Source organism: Cibotium barometz, chromosome 20 (assembly GCF_041138505.1).
Source record: "Cibotium barometz isolate CiBa-2024 chromosome 20, ASM4113850v1, whole genome shotgun sequence".
Classification (NCBI taxonomy): Eukaryota; Viridiplantae; Streptophyta; class Polypodiopsida; order Cyatheales; family Cibotiaceae; genus Cibotium; species Cibotium barometz.
This window is the reverse complement of record NC_141065.1, coordinates 26,507,570-26,524,711: the sequence shown is the minus strand read 5'-3', so window position 1 is coordinate 26,524,711 and position 17,142 is coordinate 26,507,570. Positions and strand designations below refer to the sequence as shown.

The following is a 17,142-nucleotide window of genomic DNA, read 5'->3' as shown; positions in this document are numbered from 1 at the left end:
TCGGTACAGGTGGAATGCCTGGCTGAGGCATGTAGCCGGATTGGGGCACATAACGTGGTGCAGGGGTAACTGTAGGTGTAGTGCCTCTGGGTTGGTAGTAGGGGACCTGATACCCTGGTAAGCTGGAAGGTGGCACAATGCTGGTATGCATAGTGCTTGGGAAGCCGGGCGATGGAGGAAATCTATGGACTGGTCCCTAAGTGGGCGCAAGCACCCATTTTCTGCCCATTTTTGGTGTCCTTTTGGTCCCTTTTGCATGGCCCTTGATTGTGGGCTGGCCACCCCTATTTTCTATATTTTTCTGGGATTTTTTCCAGCCCGTTTGGTATTTTCCTAGCCGGCCAGCTCCTCTGCTCCAGTCGGCCAGCTTATTCAGCCCCAGTCGGCCAGCACTACCCACCTATGAATAGGTGGGGCTGGCCTCTCACTTTGCATTCAGTCTTGTACATATTTTGCTCCCTCACTTATGAGACTACTTGTGTCTCTTGCTTGAGTATATTCAGCATAGTTGCTCCATATCTCTCTCTCTCTTGCACTCTCTATTCAGCACACTCTAGTGCCCCTTTGCTTCCGCTCTGTGCACTCTTTCATGGTATCATCGCTCCCGGTTCAGCGACTCCTCTGCTGCCCACAATTCAGCCCTATTTTTCTGCACCTTCTCCTCTGCGTTTTTTCTCAGATTTGCAGCCTCCTTGTTGCTGAGTTTTCTGGACAACATCTGATCACTTCCTCTTCAGATTGGCTTCACCGCTTGTAGCCATAAGGTAATTTTCTGATCAGTGTTTTATTCCTTTTTTTTTTCTCTCTCTCTCTCTCTCCAGAAAGGAGACTTATATTAAGTATGAAAATTTTTACAAAATGGAGATTTCACACCAAGCAAGTGGAAATCTCAACCAATCAGGAGCCCTGTATTGCCAATAGGGTCCCGAATGAGAGGATGTGAAAAAGATACCAATGTCCCACTCTCTCATAAATTGGGCGCGCTTCCTCTCCGCAGCCCTTGAAGATCCCTGGATTCTGGCCCAGGTAGCCATAATGGTGTGAATAATATCACTCCAAATCTTGCAAAGACACTGAGAAACAAGAACGGGAGTACCCTCAATGGCCTCAATGCATCTAGCCATCGAGATATTCCAGGCTAAGATGCTAGCAATAATCTCCCAAGAACTGTCTAACCTCTGGATCTAGGCGGCCTGTTTTTTTAGGACAGCAGCCCTTCTTTGGCTGCGTTTTCCTCTCCGGTGGTCATTCCCTTGTGCAGAGGGGGATTGTGGTAGGTTGGGCGTTGGTGGCACCCTTGGTACCTGTGGAGGACACTTCTGCTTCTGAGATTGAGCCCAAGCTTTTGTGATGGCTACACCGACTTCTCTTCATATATTCTCTGAGTCTGCAAAGTTGGATGGTTCCAACTACACCTTGTGGAAGGTGAAGGTGAAATCAGCCTTGCGTGGCGTGGATCTTTGGGATTGGCACAGATTGATATTTGGCAGGCGAATGATCGTCGCGTTTTCTCCTTTCTGATGTTGAACTGTCAGGATTCTGTTCTCTCTCATGTGCATACAGCAGATGCTGCACATGATGTTTGGAAGGCTTTTGCAGATCTCTACGAGATTAAGTCTCTGGGTCACATTTTGGCATTGGAAAAGCAACTTATGAACTTATCAGTTTCTGCCTTTCTATCTTTATCTTCTTTCATCTCGAAGATGAAAGATCTTCGGGATGAGCTTGCTGTTTGTGGCAAGGACATCTCTACAGAGGACATGGCTATTCGGCTTCTCTCCAAGCTTCCAGAGAGGTTTGATGCATTTTTTCAGTCTCTTGTTTCTTCTCCTCGTTCTGTTATAGTTACTTGGGAGGAAGTTCTCCCCTCCGTTATGCAGATTGAGTCTCGCTTTGAGGAGTGGACTGGCACCTCTGGTGGCCCTGATGGAGCTTTGGCAGGGCGAGATAAAGGGAAGAATCAACAAAAGAAAGGGAAAGAGGGTTCTGACAAGAACTCCAAGGATTCCGACAAGGATAAAGACAACAACAAATCTTCTAAAAACAAAGACATTGAGTGTCATTACTGTGGCAAGAAGGGTCATAAATCGCCCCAATGTCACAAGAAGAAGCGGGATGAAGCAACAAAGAACTCTTCCTCTACCGCAGTGTCTCAGACCAAGAAGGATGATGGCATTCTTCTATTAGCAGGTACTCGTCGTATACTTGCTCTTGTGACTTCTCAGTCACGGTCGTGGATTGTGGATAGCGGTGCTACTGCTCACATGACACTCCATCGAGATTGGTTCGAGGACTTCACTGCCAGGTCAGGTGAGATCACTGTGGGTGATTCTTCTTCCGTGCCAGTACATGGTCATGGCACCATCCCTATCTTCCGCTCTTCCGAGGACAATAGGTACTTCTTTGACGTTCTGTATATTCCAGATTTGGCTTTTAACCTTTTGTCAGTGAGTGCTCTTACAGCTCAGGGTGCGGAGGTGATCTTTTCTCGTTATCATAGTAGCAATGAAACGCATTTCGCTGTCCCTGAGGCATACGAAACGTTTCGAAACGTTTCGTTGTTTTTGAAACGAGTTTTTTTTTTGACTTTTTTTTTTCCCCAAAACTGCAATATCCACGTTAAAAAAAACGTGGCTGCCGTTTTTGTGCGTTTCTGTGCGAGCGCCGAGCAGCCTGCATCTTCGAAGTCACGCCGGCGCACAGGTTCTCACGCGTGACGCACGCCCGCCTTGCTACCAGTCACGGGACCTGAACCTGCAACATACCCAAAGTTGTTGGGACGAACTTCCACGTTGCCACCAGGATTGGGACCTGATTCTTCAACTTGCGTCCAGCCTCGCAGTGCGCACTCTAGCGTGAGTGACCACTGACTTGCCTCTCTCTCTCTCTCTACACCTCTCTCTCTCTCTCTCTCTCTCTCTCTCTCTCTCTCTCTCTCTCTCTACACACACACACAGCCGTGCTGCATTGCTGTCGTGTGTCTCTCTCTCTCTCTCTCTGTGTGTGTACACACACACGTCACACGTGACGTTCTCTCTCTCCACCTCTCTCTCTCTCTCTCTCTCTCTCTCTCTGTACACACACACGTCACACGTTCTCTTTACACACCTCTCTCTCTCTTTAGTATCTCTCTCTCTCTCTCGCTCTCTCTCTCTCTCTCTCTCTCTGTACACACACGTCACACGTCCTCTTTACACACCTCTCTCTCTCTTTAGTATTTACACCTCTCTCTCTCTCTCTCTCTCTCTCTCTCTCTCTCTCTGAACTACAGAATCATGATTAAATTTATAAGGCTGAAAATTAACCTGAACTTTGAACTTTGAAGGCTGAAATTTTCTTGAACTTTTTACAGAATCGAGATGGGTCGCAATCGTGATGCTGTATGGGCCCATGTCACCTCACTTGGAAGATACGGTGGGTCTGGGGCCGAAAAGTGGAAGTGCAATTTCTGCTTATTAGTGACCGGCGGGAGTGTAACCCGCATCAAAGCCCATTTGTCTGGCTTGAAGGGTGAGGGCATTTGTGCTTGTCCCAGGGTACCAAAGGCTGTGTATGACAGTCTACAAGAATGGAAGAAAATCCAAGAAGGGGTTGTAGACTCTAACACAGGTACAGGTGTCGAGGAAGAAGAGAGCTCCGAGGCAGTGGCAAAGAGGGGGGAAACTCATGTGGCTGAAAGCCAAGATGCCTTTGCAGGTGGTGTGTATGCAGGTACGAGCTCTATGCCGGTAGCGGCTCGTTCTAAATTGCCGGTTGTGGGGTCTCTCAAGAGAGGCAATATCAAAGCAGGTTTTCAAAAGCAGGCTGTGAAAGAGGCAACTCGAGAGCTCACTAAGCTCTTCATACAATGTGCCTTGGCTTTCAACATACTACGCACAAATCGTTGGAAATGTGCCATGCGTGCCGTCAGTCGGATTGGGTACGAGGACCCAACTATGAGACTATGCGCACTAAAGAGCTACGTAGAGAGCGTGCACAGGTGCATCACGAAATTCAGCCATTAAGGAAGACTTGGGAAAAGTATGGTTGCTCATTGCTTTGTGACGGGTGGTCAGATGTACGCAAGAGAAGTGTGTACAACATCTTGGTGTCCTCTTGCAAGGGCACAATGTTTTTGCGTGCCATTGATGCATCCCAGCCAGGCACAGTGGTTACAGGAGAGTTCATTTGGCGCCATTTGCGTGAGGCTGTTTTGGAAGTTGGGCCGGAAAATATTGTGCAGGTTGTTACTGACAATGGTTCAAATTGTGTCAGTATGGGCCGCATGCTTGAGGATGAGTTTCCACGCATTGTTTGGACACCATGTGCCAGTCATAGTTTGGATCTTATGATGGAGGATATGGGCAAGCTAGGTTGGTTGCAGGAAGTATTAAATACAGCTCGCTTCATTGTCAAATTTGTCACAAAGCGGCCCAAGATCCTTTCTATCTACAGGGCACAGGGTGAGTTGGAGCTGTGTAAACCCGCCACCACTAGGTTTGCATATATGTTCATAGTGCTTGATAGAGTAGTAAGAGTACGAAAGGGACTCTTACGACTAGTGGTGTCCAAGGAATGGTATGACTGGGAAGCTGAAAATAAGTGTTCAAAGTCAGATAAGTTTGTTAGCACTATCATGGGTGCTGAGTGGTGGGCAACAGCAGAGGGATTGGTGAGGATTTTACAACCTTTCTACAGCGTATTACGAATCACCGACATGGAGGGTTGCACCATGGGCCTCTTATATGGGTACATGGACAAGCTCGGGGAGTGCCTTATAAAGGCAACTGGTATTTCTGACATCCAGTAAGTATTATATTTTACTTCTCTTTAAATTTCAGCTCTAAACTTTATTTAATATAAACTCTAAATCGTGATTCGTGATTCGTAATGTTCAAAAAACTAGGAAGGCCAGCCTCCGTGCTATTTGGCAAGATCGTTGGGATTGGTTTCATAGACCAATCCATGCAGTGGTCCACATTCTCCATCCTTTGTGGAGACACGAAGATCAGGCATGTTGCGAGGAGTTGGAGGATGGTTGGACCGAGTATGTCACAGCATGGGTGGGTGGAGATGTGGATCAGTTGGCTACCTTGGAGCAGCAGCGGCTTGCCTTCCGCAACAAGACAGGAAAGCATTTTGGGTCACCGACTGCTGAGTTGCATTCAGGGATATTATAGCCTGTATCTTGGTGGGAGAAATATGGTATAAGTGCCCCACAGTTGGTGAGTATTCATTAAAGTTTTATGCTCATGTCACATGATATATCATGATTCATGCATGTGCTTTCACCTGTGTCATGGATAATGAATCATGTCTCATGTGTGATTTTTCGGGTTTGAATTTTGGCAGAGGAGGCTTGCTATGAGAGTGCTTTCACAGGACTGCAGCTCAGGTCCTTGTGAGAGAAATTGGAGTACATGGGCCCTTTTCCACACAAAGAAAAGGAACAAATTTACCACTCCACAATTAGAGCGGTTGGTTTATTGTCATTGCAACCTCCGTCTACTTGAGCAGAGAGGTACTTCTATAGAGCCGATTCAGGTGAATGTCGACAAAATCGACATTGAGAAAGTGAAAGACATCCCAGAGATCCCACCTGATGAGCAGGACATTTACACCATGTTATATGAGGAGGCGATGCAGGGAACCAGGCAAACACGTAGCCGCTCTCGAGCCAGGGTGGGCAGGGATACACATGGTGCTAGCACTAGCAGGAGTTTTGTACGTGGCACAGATGATGGTGGTAGCACGAGTGTTGCATGTGAGACAGCGACAGCAGCAGAGGTTGTAGATGACTCTTCTGATTGGACCACAGCTTCTGAGGCATCTGATGTTGCAGATGAGGATGAGGATCTTGAGTTGGATGATGCAGAGGAGGATGAGTAGGCTCTCAGAGTCTAGTATCTACTTAGTACCTACTACCTAGTCATGACTCATTCTCATTTTTATTTATGATTTTTTGACATGTATGATGTATTATGTCATGTTTGACATTGGAGGCTACTAGCTAGAGCCTTGGATAGTGTTGTTATTTTTAGATTTTTTTGAGTTTCTTTCATGTATGGTGTTAGTGGCAGTCACATGTCACATGTGACATACTCTCATTTGCTTCAGCCATAGCCCATGTGGCATGTGACATTTATGATGTATCATGTGACATTTCTCATTTTATGGATTGCCACTCTTTGGTCCTGACTCCTTTTGCCATTTGGTTACTTGTAAGTTGTAAATCGTAAATTATTAAGTTGTGCTGATTTATTTGAGCCTATGAGATCAAGGTAACATGTGTCCCCCCCCCCCCCCCCCCCGGGGACCCTTGCCGTTTCATACTTCTGGGCTTCACCATGAAACGTTTCGAAACGCGTTTAAAAAACCTTTTTTATGAAACTCCTGGCTACTATGCTCGTTATGAGATTACCATTCGTGATAAGGCGACTGGTAGCATCTTGGCTCAGGGAGTCCAAGATAGTGGTCTGTACAAATTGATCGCTCTGCTTTCTTCTGGTGCTTCTTCTGCTCTTTGGCATGCTCGGTTTGGCCATTTGAGCTATCAGCTTCTACAGCGCACTTCGAAGGATGGGTTAGTTGAGGGTTTACCGACCATCAAGGCTCCATCTTCTGTTTGTTCCTCTTGTTTACAGGGGAAGCGACACCGAGCCGCCTTTTCGAAGATGGTGACACATAGATCTTCGACATCACTTGCTCTCATTCATGCAGACTTATGTGGTCCTATGACAACCGCGTCTTTGAGTAAGGCGTTGCACATGTTCATGATGGTGGATGATTTTTCCAAATATACTTGGTTTTTCTTTCTGAAGACCAAGGATGAGGCTTTTCAGCACTTCTGTGATTGGAGAGTTGAGGTGGAAAAAGAGACCGGTCGTTCGGTCAAGGCTCTTAGGACCGACGAAGGGGGTGAGTTTACATCCCAGGAGTTTCAGTAATATTGCAAGACCCATGGCATTCAGAGACAGCTTACTACAGCATATACTCCATCACAGAATGGAGTTGCAGAGAGGAAGAATAGGACCATTATGGAGATGGCCTGTGCTATGCTTGAGCATTCTTCATTACCTCGACGTTTCTGGGCTGAGGCGGCTTTCACTGCTGCCTACATTCAGAGCAGGTCTCCTACTGCTGCTCTTCCCGATGAAACTCCATATGAGGCTTTCCATGGTGAGAAGCCCTCTGTTGTTCATTTCCGGATATTTGGGTGTTCGGCGTATGTTCATGTGCCTAAGGAGCTCCAAGTTGGACTCGAAGTCTCAGTGCATGACTTTTCTCGGATACAGCACTGTGTCCAAGGCATATCGTCTTTATGATCCTCAGGCCGACAAAGTTGTTGTGAGCCGTGATGTGGTGTTTGATGAGACTCCTACATCTTCACAGGGGGGTGGTGAGCTTCTTCTTCCTCCACCTCCGTCTCTGGCCTCTCCTCCTCCTCCCGCTGCTTCTGTTACGCCTCCAGCTGTGGATTCTCAGTCAGATGATGATGACTCTGCTCCTCCTCCAGCGAGTTCGAGCAGATCTGTGCCTGGATGGTATTATCAGACAGTTCATGATTCTGGGTTACGTGAGCTTCCTTGTGCTCCTCCGCCTGGTTCTCTCCGGCGTTCTTCCAGAGTTACAGGGAAACAAATTCATGAGGGCAACATGTTTGTTAATTATGCTCTTATGTCCTCTATCATTAATGGTCCTTCTGATCCCGACGAGGCTCTTTCACATGAGCCTTGGCGTCGTGCTATGCAGGCAGAGTTGGATGCTATTGAACGGAATGGCACTTGGATTTTGGTGCCTAGGCCACTACAGTGTAAGGTGATTGGTGTGCGTTGGATCTTCAAATCGAAGTTCCGAGCTGATGGCAGCTTGGACAAGCACAAGGTGAGGTTGGTTGCCATGCTTAGCGCCCTGGAGTCGACTTCGATGAGACCTTCGCTCGGACGGCCCGGATGACTACCATTCGCACCGTTCTTGCTCTTGCAGGTCATCATAGATGGCCCGTTTTCTAGATGGATGTCAAGTCCGCTTTCTTGAATGGAGAGCTTACATAGGAGGTTTATGTTGATCAGCCGCCGGAATTTGTTGTTCTAGGCAAATAGGATTAGGTGTACCGGTTGAAGAAGGCTTTATATGGTCTGAAGCAGGCTACGCGGGCTTGGTACCAGCGGATTGATGAGTTCTTTCAGAAGCTCGGCCTGCGCCGTTCTCATGCAGATTCGAACCTCTATATCCTCCTTGAGAGGGGGTTGATTGTTATCATTGTACCTCATCTTTACAGGTTCTTATTCTGTGAGGATCCGTTCTGTCATGGATGCTTTGGCGACAGAGTTTGAGATGACGGATCTTGGCCTTTTGCATTATTTTCTTGGCTTTGAGATTTGGTAGACCTCGAAGGGCATTTTCTTCTCTCAGCAGAAGTACACACGGGAGATTCTTGACAGATTTCAGATGACTGGATACAGACCAATATCTTCTCCTATGGATATTAGTGAGAAGTTTTCTCTACTTGATGCGTCTCCAGGGATTGATCAGGGACAGTATCGAGTTCTTGTCAATTGTTTGGTTTGGTTGACCTACTCCTGATTGGACATATGTTTCGCAGTCAGTTTAATGAGTTCTTTCTCATCCAAACCCCGTCAGTAGCATTGGCGGTGTGCTCCAGAGTTCTTCGGTACTTGCGTGGCACTCTAGACTTTGGCATCTTCTATGGCCAAGGATGCACTCTTGTTGGATGGTCTGATTCAGATTGGGCTGGAGATCCAGATACTCAGCGTTCGACCACTGGTTGTGTTTTTACACTCGGGTCTGGAGCCATTTCATGGAGCAGTAAAAAGCAGCTTACTGTGGAGCTTTCCTCTACAGCGGCGGAGTACCGTGGGGTTTGTTATGCTGCATGTGAGGCGATTTGGCTACTGCGGAGATTATTGGAGGAGCTTGGTTGTCCTCCTACCGGATCTACTCTTCTTTGGTGTGACAAATAGAGTTGCATCGCCATCGCCAAGAACCCTGTGTTTCATGCTCGTACGAAACACATTGAGATACAATATCACTATGTTCGTGAACGGGTTCTTGCTGGAGATTTGCGTTTGGAGTATTGTCCTTCCGCGGAGAATGTTGCAGATTTGTTCACCGAGCCGGTTTCTTAGGCTTCATTGGCTCCTCATCTTCGGCTTCTCGGAGTTTGTTCAGCATCTGGTGCTGAGAGGGGGTGTTAGCACATTCATCCCCATTTTCTGCCCATTTTTGGTGTCTGAGAGGGGGTTTGGCAGCTTGGAGAGTGGATTCCAGGGACTTTTTATGGGCTGTTTTTGGTTGGCAGCAAATTCAGCTATGTGCTTGGGTTTCCGGCTACAAGTACAGGTTACTTGAATGTGTTTCTTGGCATGGGAGTGATGCACATGGCTGCATGCTCATGGAGCATATTGTTTTCTTTCTGCTAGAAAGGAACAGAGGGACCTACAGTTATGGGCATCTCTAAGTTTCCAGATGTTTCATGAGGGAAGAGGTAACTAGATGTATGTCGTTGTTGGCACTGTTGTTGAATGGTTCTGTATGGAAACAGGACAAAGGTTTCAAAGGGAAACAGGCCTAGGGGTTTCACGGGAAACAGGTCGTAGGTTTCTGGAGGAAACATGTTTATGGTTCTCCCGGAGATAGGTCACATGCAGACAGAAGGTATAGGAATGGACACATGTTTGGTACAGCCTTGCTACTGAGTGGACAGGGGACAGGGAATCCATGACAGAGATGGATAGTACCCTTGGAAGGTAGAGAGGGTTGGTACAGGTGTGTCGACTGTATGGTATGTTGTGCTGTGATGCGAGTTCACTTTTGGGAAACAGTTTAGGAGTCTGTATTGTGATGCAGAAGCACTGGGTGTGTTAGGGTGTGATGCTGTTCATAGGGTGAGAGGCTATGGATGGTTGTGGCAGCCCTGATCATGGGAGAAAGCTTCTGTATGCAGACTCAATGTGTGGGAGTCTTTTGATGTGAACAATGGCTGGACGTGTTTGTGGATGCTGAGTGGATATGAAGCCATGATGCAGGGTCTTTGCAGGCTTCAGGAGTTCTACTGTGATGGTTGAGTTTTCCAGCCTTATTATAATCAAAGCTCATATAATCAATTAAAGAAATACCGCAAGGGGCACCACTATGTTTTGGGGCCAATCGGTGTCCGTGTACTGTTTGCAGGAGCACTTTTGCTCCCCCTGTTTGTTTTCCTTTTCTTGGTCGTCAAAGGTGTTGAAGTGTTTTGTGTGCAAGTTTGTTTTTGCACCGCCCTTTGGTTTCGTCTGAAGCTCGAGGCCGGTTTACAGCCAGTCGGCTAGGCCTGTCTAGGGGGCAATCGGCTGCATAAAGGGGTCCAGGGCAGTCGGCCAGCCCTTTTGCACCGCCCTTTGGTTTCGTCTGAAGCTTGAGGCCGGTTTACAGCCAGTCGGCTAGGCCTGTCTAGGGGGCAGTCGGCTGCATAAAGGGGTCCAGGGCAGTTGGCCAGCCCTTGGGGTTCCCCCTAGGGCCCTTGAATAGAAAGGCCCTTTGGGGCTCGGGGGGGGGGGGGGGGGGGTGTGGGTGCGTGGGGGTGCACTAATGGGCTGGAAAAAGACCAGCATAGCTTGGCGGGTGAAGCTGACAGCTTCTTGGGTCCCCAAAGTGAGCTGGCTGCATAGCTTGGCAGGGGGGGGGGGGGGTGGTTTGTCGCACTATTGGGCTGGAAAAAGACCAGCATAGCTTGGCAGGTGAAGCTGACAGCTTGACCCCAAAGTGAGCTGGCTGCATCACCTATTGCACAGAGTCATCATCCACCACTTGCTGCTGCAAATCCAAATCTGGAGCTGGGCTTTGCGGGGCTGTGCCTTTTCAATGGAATTCGTCCTGTAGGGATGCCACCTGTGCTTCCATGCGTACCTTGATGCATGCATCCATGGGCTTCCCTTGGCACTCAAGTTGTTCCGTCATCATGTGGGAAAACATAGCCATCATTCTCCAAAAAGAAAAAAACATAGCCATCAGTGTGCATCCATGATGAGAACTAGGAACCAACGATGAGTAGAGAACCCAAAACCCTTTGATACACAGGCAAAGGATGCACAGGGCCAAAAAAGGGAACAAATGTGCAGGTTCCCTAGGCTAGCCTTAAGCTCTCACAGTGGTGCCCAATTGTAGAATGTATAGAATGTAATGTCGACTTATCCCACTGGTTGAGGCGATGAGCTCGCCAGTTACAGAATACCTTGTTTGCACTGTGGAACCATCTGTGTGCAAATCTAGCTGAAGCAAGGTTAGGTTCTGATATCAACTGTGGACTCTTGTGCCTATGTGCAAGTCGTTTAACAGAAAAGAAGACAGAGACAAGTGCAGTGGGATAGAAAACTCAAGCATAAACGCATTTAGCTTTAAATCCTACTGAGTGATTATGTACAATAAAAATGTTTACAACAGAATTTCAAGTACAAAAATGATATTGCAGATCCTTTTCCCACATGCAAGGCAGCTTGTAAAGAATCGCTTTTCCCACATGCAAGGCAGCTTGTAAAGAATCGCTTTTCAATTGATGCACTCGAGAAAATATGAAACAAGCAAATGAGGAGCCAGACCCCATTTTTATAGGGAAAACATTGCTAGGTAGGATTCAGGTTGGCCAGCCCTTTCTAGCCTGAAAAACAATATAAAAAAACATTCCAAATGCTTGAATATTGTGCACAAAGGGTGTCCCATCCATGGGTGCCTTGCCTGGCACTTATGGGCACATATAGGGCTGTTAAATTGGCCTCAAATTAGCCCCAAAACTGGCTGTCCAAACACAAGCCACTACCTACTTGCAGGTGGATCACATATACTATGGTGATGATTGATTGATTGAGAGAGAGAGAGAGAGAGAGAGAGAGAGAGAGAACTTGGGCTTTACGTTTCAGATGCTGGATTACTCATTGTAGCCGTTTTATATGCAGGGAAGATTGGTGGGAGCGAAGTTGAAACTGTCTTTATTGCTAACTTCCCTGAAAATGTGACGGAGGATAGTCTTCTAGAATTTGTCAGAGAGGCTGGCCCAGTCAAGGTATGTATGCACTTGAATGCTAAATGTTAGTTGTCAAATTGATGCTTTTTATGTGGTTCAGAAATGATGTGATTTCTTTTGTCCTTTGTTTCTTTTGTTGGCATCATGAGAACATATTTTTTGAGGAAAATCATGTTAAAGGAAAGATTGTGATTGTTATGACATGTAGTATTTTGACTGAAGCCAAGGAGTAGGATCTGCTAGCAACCTTTATGAAGGAAGACTAAACTCAATCAAGTCTCACAAGTATTATGAAGCTGACTCATGGGCTTGCTTCTCTTTGAATTAGGAGGTGGCAAGATGACATCTTATCCACTTGAGGTAAGATGATACATCCTACCCCCACATTCAAATGGCAATCTCACAAACAGATCTCTCTTATGAGTTTCCAGCTCCTTTTAAATTTAGGAATTGGCTTGCTTAAGTCAAACAACTCATTGTGGGTTTAGGGGGAATTTGCCATGAGAGCAGTGAAACTAGGGGCAAGCACTGGGGATGTGCTGCCAAGGAAGGCCTATGACCACCTTAGAGGTTTCTCAATGGGTGCTTGCTTGCAAGCATTCTCATCAGTTGCAAGTGCTTGGTTGGGTGCTTTGTCCAGAGAGAACGATTTTTGTTGATGAAGTGAGGATAGAGAGTATGTGTCACATGCGGAAGCTCTTGGAGTCTTTGGCAAGCCCTAGGCTGCCTTGAAAAGGTAAATCTTGGACTCCAAAAAGCCCTAGTCTAAGACCCAGCCCATAAAGGACTGAATGAATACAAAGAGCCCAGCCTTTTGCTATTTATAGGCCCTTGAAGCACTTCTGGACTGACCAACCTGCTGTCGGCCAGGTCCGTGGACAAACACTCTGCACTTGCTGCAGCCGACACAGAATATCATCTTTAATTGCTGGCCGACAGCCTCCTGGTCTTTTCCAATGCTGTAGCTCCATAATAAAGTCTTTTTATATGTTGCCCTCCAAGGATTAGCAAGCATGTCCATGTCATGCACATTACATCCCCTTCTAGTAAACTTGATGACGGGATTCCAGCTTCTGACCCTAGATGACTGTCATCATGATTCATCGCCTTGTCTCTTCATGGACTCCCCAGCTTGTCATCCTACCCCTCCTGGCAACCTTTTCATTGAAAACCTTGCCTTGTTCTCCAATTCTACTCCGAATCCGATGAAGATCTGTGCATCTGTTCCACTTTGTCCCCTTGCCTTCTTGCCTTGTCCTTGAACACTTTTCTTTAGTCTTCTTTTCCTGAATATGGAGTCTTGGCACTCTCACTCCATCCCTTGGAGGATCATCCTCCCTTGGACCGTTGCCTGAAAGCCTGATGCTCTGATACCAATGTCACATGTGGAAGCTTTGGGAGTCTTCTTTCAGCCCTAAACACCTTCTTGGAACAACCTAATTCAAAACGCAAGCATGAGATGGAGAGAGGAGAGAGAGAGAACTGAGTTTCTGTATATTCATATAGTACAAAAAGGTAGTACTTTCTTTGGCAAGCCCTAGGCTGCCTTGAAAAGGTAAATGTTGGACTCCAAAAAGATCTAGTCTAAGACCTAGCCCATAAAGGACTGAATGAATACAAAGAGCCCAGCCTTTTGCTATTTATAGGCCCTTGAAGCACTTCTAGATTGGCCGACCTGCTGTCGGCGAGGTCCCTGGACAAACACCCTCCACTTGCTGCAGTCGACATAGAATATCCTCTTTAATTGCTGGCCAATTGCCTCCTAGTCTTTTCCAATGTCTTCCCTGCCTATGCTTAGTTGATGTATCTCCATAATTAAGTCTTTTTACTTGTTGCCCTCCAAGGATTAGCAAGGAGATTATCATGTCCATGTCATGCACATGACATCCCCTTCTGCGAAACTTGATGATGGGATTCCAACTTTTGACCCTGGATGACTGTCATCATCCCCTTGTCTCCTCATGGACTCCCCAACTTGTCATCCTGCCTCTCCTGGCACTCTTTTCACTGAAAACCTTGCCCTATTCTCCGATTCTACTCCAAATCCGATGAAGATCTGTGCATCTGTCCCACTTTGTCCCCTTGTCTTCTGGCCCTGTCCCTTTTCTTTGGTCTTCTTTTCCTGAGTATTGAATTTGGCACTCTCACTCCACCCCTTGGAGGATCATCCTCCCTTAGAACCGTGGCATGAAAGCCTTTCCTAGCATGCCCCAAGTAGCATCTGATTCACAGTACTGCCATTCCCCTTGGGTCTCATGGAACACCACCAACCAACCTCCTAGGAACTTCTTCCGTGTCTTGTGTTACTCTCCTTGGACTGTGCACCTTCGTTTGGGGCACCATCAGTGTTTAGCATTGCTGAGCATGCTGCTCTGATACCAGGAAACTCTGGGAGTCTTCTTTCAGCCCTCCTGATGCAAAACGCAAGCATAAGCTGGAGAGAGGAGAGAGAGATAGCTGAGTTTTAGTATATTCATATAGTACAAAAAGGTAGTACAGTCTTTGGCAAGCCCTAGGCTGCCTTGAAAAGGTAAATCTTGGAGTCCAAAAAGCCCTAGTCTAAAACCCAGCCCATAAAGGACTGAATGAATACAAAGAGCCCAGCCTTTTGCTATTTATAGGCTCTTGAAGCACTTCTGGACAAACACCCTGCACTTGCTGCAGCCGACAGAATATCCTCTTTAATTGCTGGCTGACAGCCTCCTGGTCTTTTCCAATGTCTTCCCTGCCTATGCTTAGCTGCTGTAGCCCAAAATCAAGTCTTTTTATTTGTTGCCCTCCAAGGAGTAGCAAGGAGATTAGCATGTCCATGTCATGCACATGACAGTATGCTTTACAAAGAGTTTAGAGCTTCAATGATAAACTGAGGCCATCGAGTGCTTTGGGTGAAAGAAGACACAAGTTTGTCAGTTCCTTTGTTGAGTGCCCTGCCTAGTGGGATGCTATGCAAGCCGCAGTCTTAGCAGAGGTGAATGTGAAGCACATCCAACTAGTTGGTCACCATTAGCAATATCATGTGTGCGCTCCGCAAGGGCAGCCACAGAAGTTCAGCCATGTATGGGAGGGTGGGCAGCCAGACAAAAAAAATGGGTGCCTGGGTAAGGACACAGGCTGCTCTGTTTGAGGTTGATATGTTGCTTCAAACCCTCCAAAAAAAAAAAAAGAGGAAAAGGTTCGTAGTGTATTTTCTTTTCTGTATAAAGGCAAAGGTGGATAAGATTCTGGACTGTTAGCTTATTGTGCACTTGACTCTTGCTAAAGATGGGAGAACTTCTGCTGGCTGCTCCCAAATCTGAGTGTGCAAGATTTGCAAGGGTGTGGGCTGCTGGATCTGCTCATGGGCTTTTCTGAAACTAACTGAGCAGGGTTCCTCAGGCAGATGATTACATCGAGGAGCTTGAGAACCGAGAGAGAGAGAGAGATCAGATGTTTCATTTCCATGATGTGGGGCAGCTCGATGTTCCAAACTCACATCTTTACACAAGCACAGATGCAGATAGCATACACAACAGATTAGGAGGGGACGGACCTAAGCATGGCCTTTCACAGTGTCTGTTGGCGAGGCATTCCCAGCTGGCTCGTAAGGTTCTAAAGCTTAGCCAAGTAAACGCAAAAGTTAAACAGCAAGTCCAGTAACGGTTCCAAAAGCAAGAAAGGTGGCAGCTTGATTTGGCTGGTGGGACAGTGCAATCATGCTGCCGTTCCTCTGGCAGCATCAATGCACAAACATATAATTAGTGTCTGCAATTAGCAAGAGTATGCTCATTGTCATGTTGCCCCTTTGAATAGACAAGTTATTATCAATTCTACTTGGTATTCATGAATAACAGCTTTGTGTGCAAACGTGTTGGTAATGCACACCAGTCACGGCTATGTGGATCTCAGCAGTGTCAAGTTTGGTTTCTAGGAGCTTAGACTTCCGTATCTAATAGCTTGTTAGGACTTTGAATTGCAGGTTGACCCGAAGGCACGTCTCCCTCTTGTAAAGATATACAAAGTGAAAGAGACTGGATCAAAGGAGGCAAAGGTGATCCTGGATGGTCGGAATGTGGCAAGGGATCTTGCTAACTGGCTAGATGGTATGCCAAACACACACATGCTCAAAAACAGATGCAATACTTCAAAATATTGTGATTGTTTTTTTAAATTTTTGCAGGGTACATGTTCGAGGGAAGCAAGTTAAAGGCCTTGGTTGGACATCCACCACAGATCTCTAGCCCAAAGCGGCGTAGGAGGCTCGGTTCTAATGGATCTGGCTACGACAGAGAGTCCTCGTATGGGAGGAATGGCAGTGGTAGAGGTTATGATCAGGGTGATGGTAGGGGATGGGGTGGTGTGTGGGGGAGATTCGGAGATGGTCCTACCCCTCCTTTGCCATCCCCTGCAGTTAGCATGATTCAAGACAAGGTGTGCTTTGAGAAAGACCAACTGGGGAGGCCGACTGCTGATGGTGTTAGAAGAAACAATCCTAATCTAGAACCGAGAGAGGGTGATTGGATTTGCTCTGAACCAAGGTGAGGTGGCTGTGGATTTTGCATTCTTTTGATTTCTTTTTTCTAATCTGAAAGAGAGATTTTTGGATAAGTAGAAAAAAAAGGAATTTGCCTGGAGGCAGATCCTACATGGTATAGACACTAGGATTTATTATTATTATTATTATTTTTTTTGGGGGGGAGCTCCCTCCATCTCCAATTCTTGCTGGTTTGCTCAGTGGTTTTGTTTTCTAAGCTCAACTGGTGATTGTTTTTGTAGCTGTGGCAATCTAAATTTCGCCCGACGGAGCCACTGCAATAACTGCAACAAACCAAGGAGAGAGATACTGGGCTTTGCCGTGGTTATGCCCAACAGTGGGACGCCCCCAGATGGTTTCCGTGGTGGTCCATACCCTGAATTTGTAGGCGGCCCATCACCAGGAGGACGTGCAGTTGAAAGAGGTTCTGGTGGCTTTGGTCTACCTCCCAGCAGCGGATGGGGTTACGGTGGGCAGCCTCGAAAATTTGAATGCGATTATAACCATGGCTTACCGCCTCATGGGCATGAGAGCAACTCAATGCCAGGAAGAGAAGTGAGAGACCGACCACTGAGTTCTAATGGCAAAGTCGAACAGTATCGTCATTTTCGTGAAAGGTTCGGCAGGCTCCTGC

The 17,142-nt window shown here is 46.8% G+C and overlaps 2 protein-coding genes across 2 annotated transcripts in view; both read left to right on the top strand.

Annotated features, from left to right (window-relative positions):
• The window catches only part of LOC147627724 (uncharacterized), a 43,528-nt gene that overhangs the window by 25,977 nt on the left and 409 nt on the right, over window positions 1-17,142 (top strand). Inside the window, exons 2-5 of the mRNA XM_086814670.1 lie at window positions 11,931-12,037; window positions 15,954-16,077; window positions 16,155-16,512; window positions 16,751-17,142. The exon at window positions 16,751-17,142 is cut by the window's right edge and continues 409 nt beyond it. Of these exons, the coding sequence (XP_086670796.1) occupies window positions 11,931-12,037; window positions 15,954-16,077; window positions 16,155-16,512; window positions 16,751-17,142 (981 nt within the window). The remainder of the gene's footprint in view (window positions 1-11,930; window positions 12,038-15,953; window positions 16,078-16,154; window positions 16,513-16,750) is intronic.
• On the top strand, window positions 3,947-5,467 carry LOC147627725 (uncharacterized). The gene is made up of 3 exons (XM_086815118.1): window positions 3,947-4,785; window positions 4,886-5,204; window positions 5,332-5,467. Exons 1-2 carry the CDS (start codon window positions 4,109-4,111, stop codon window positions 5,157-5,159), a joined length of 951 nt encoding a protein of 316 aa, XP_086671244.1. The 5' UTR covers window positions 3,947-4,108; the 3' UTR covers window positions 5,160-5,204; window positions 5,332-5,467.

Coding starts and splice junctions, on each gene's coding strand:
- LOC147627725 (XM_086815118.1), top strand. CDS start 4,109: ATGTTTTTGCGTGCCATTGATGCATCCCAGCCAGGCACAGTGGTTACA. Junction 4,786..4,885: donor ACTGGTATTTCTGACATCCA/GTAAGTATTATA, acceptor TCAAAAAACTAG/GAAGGCCAGCCTCCGTGCTA.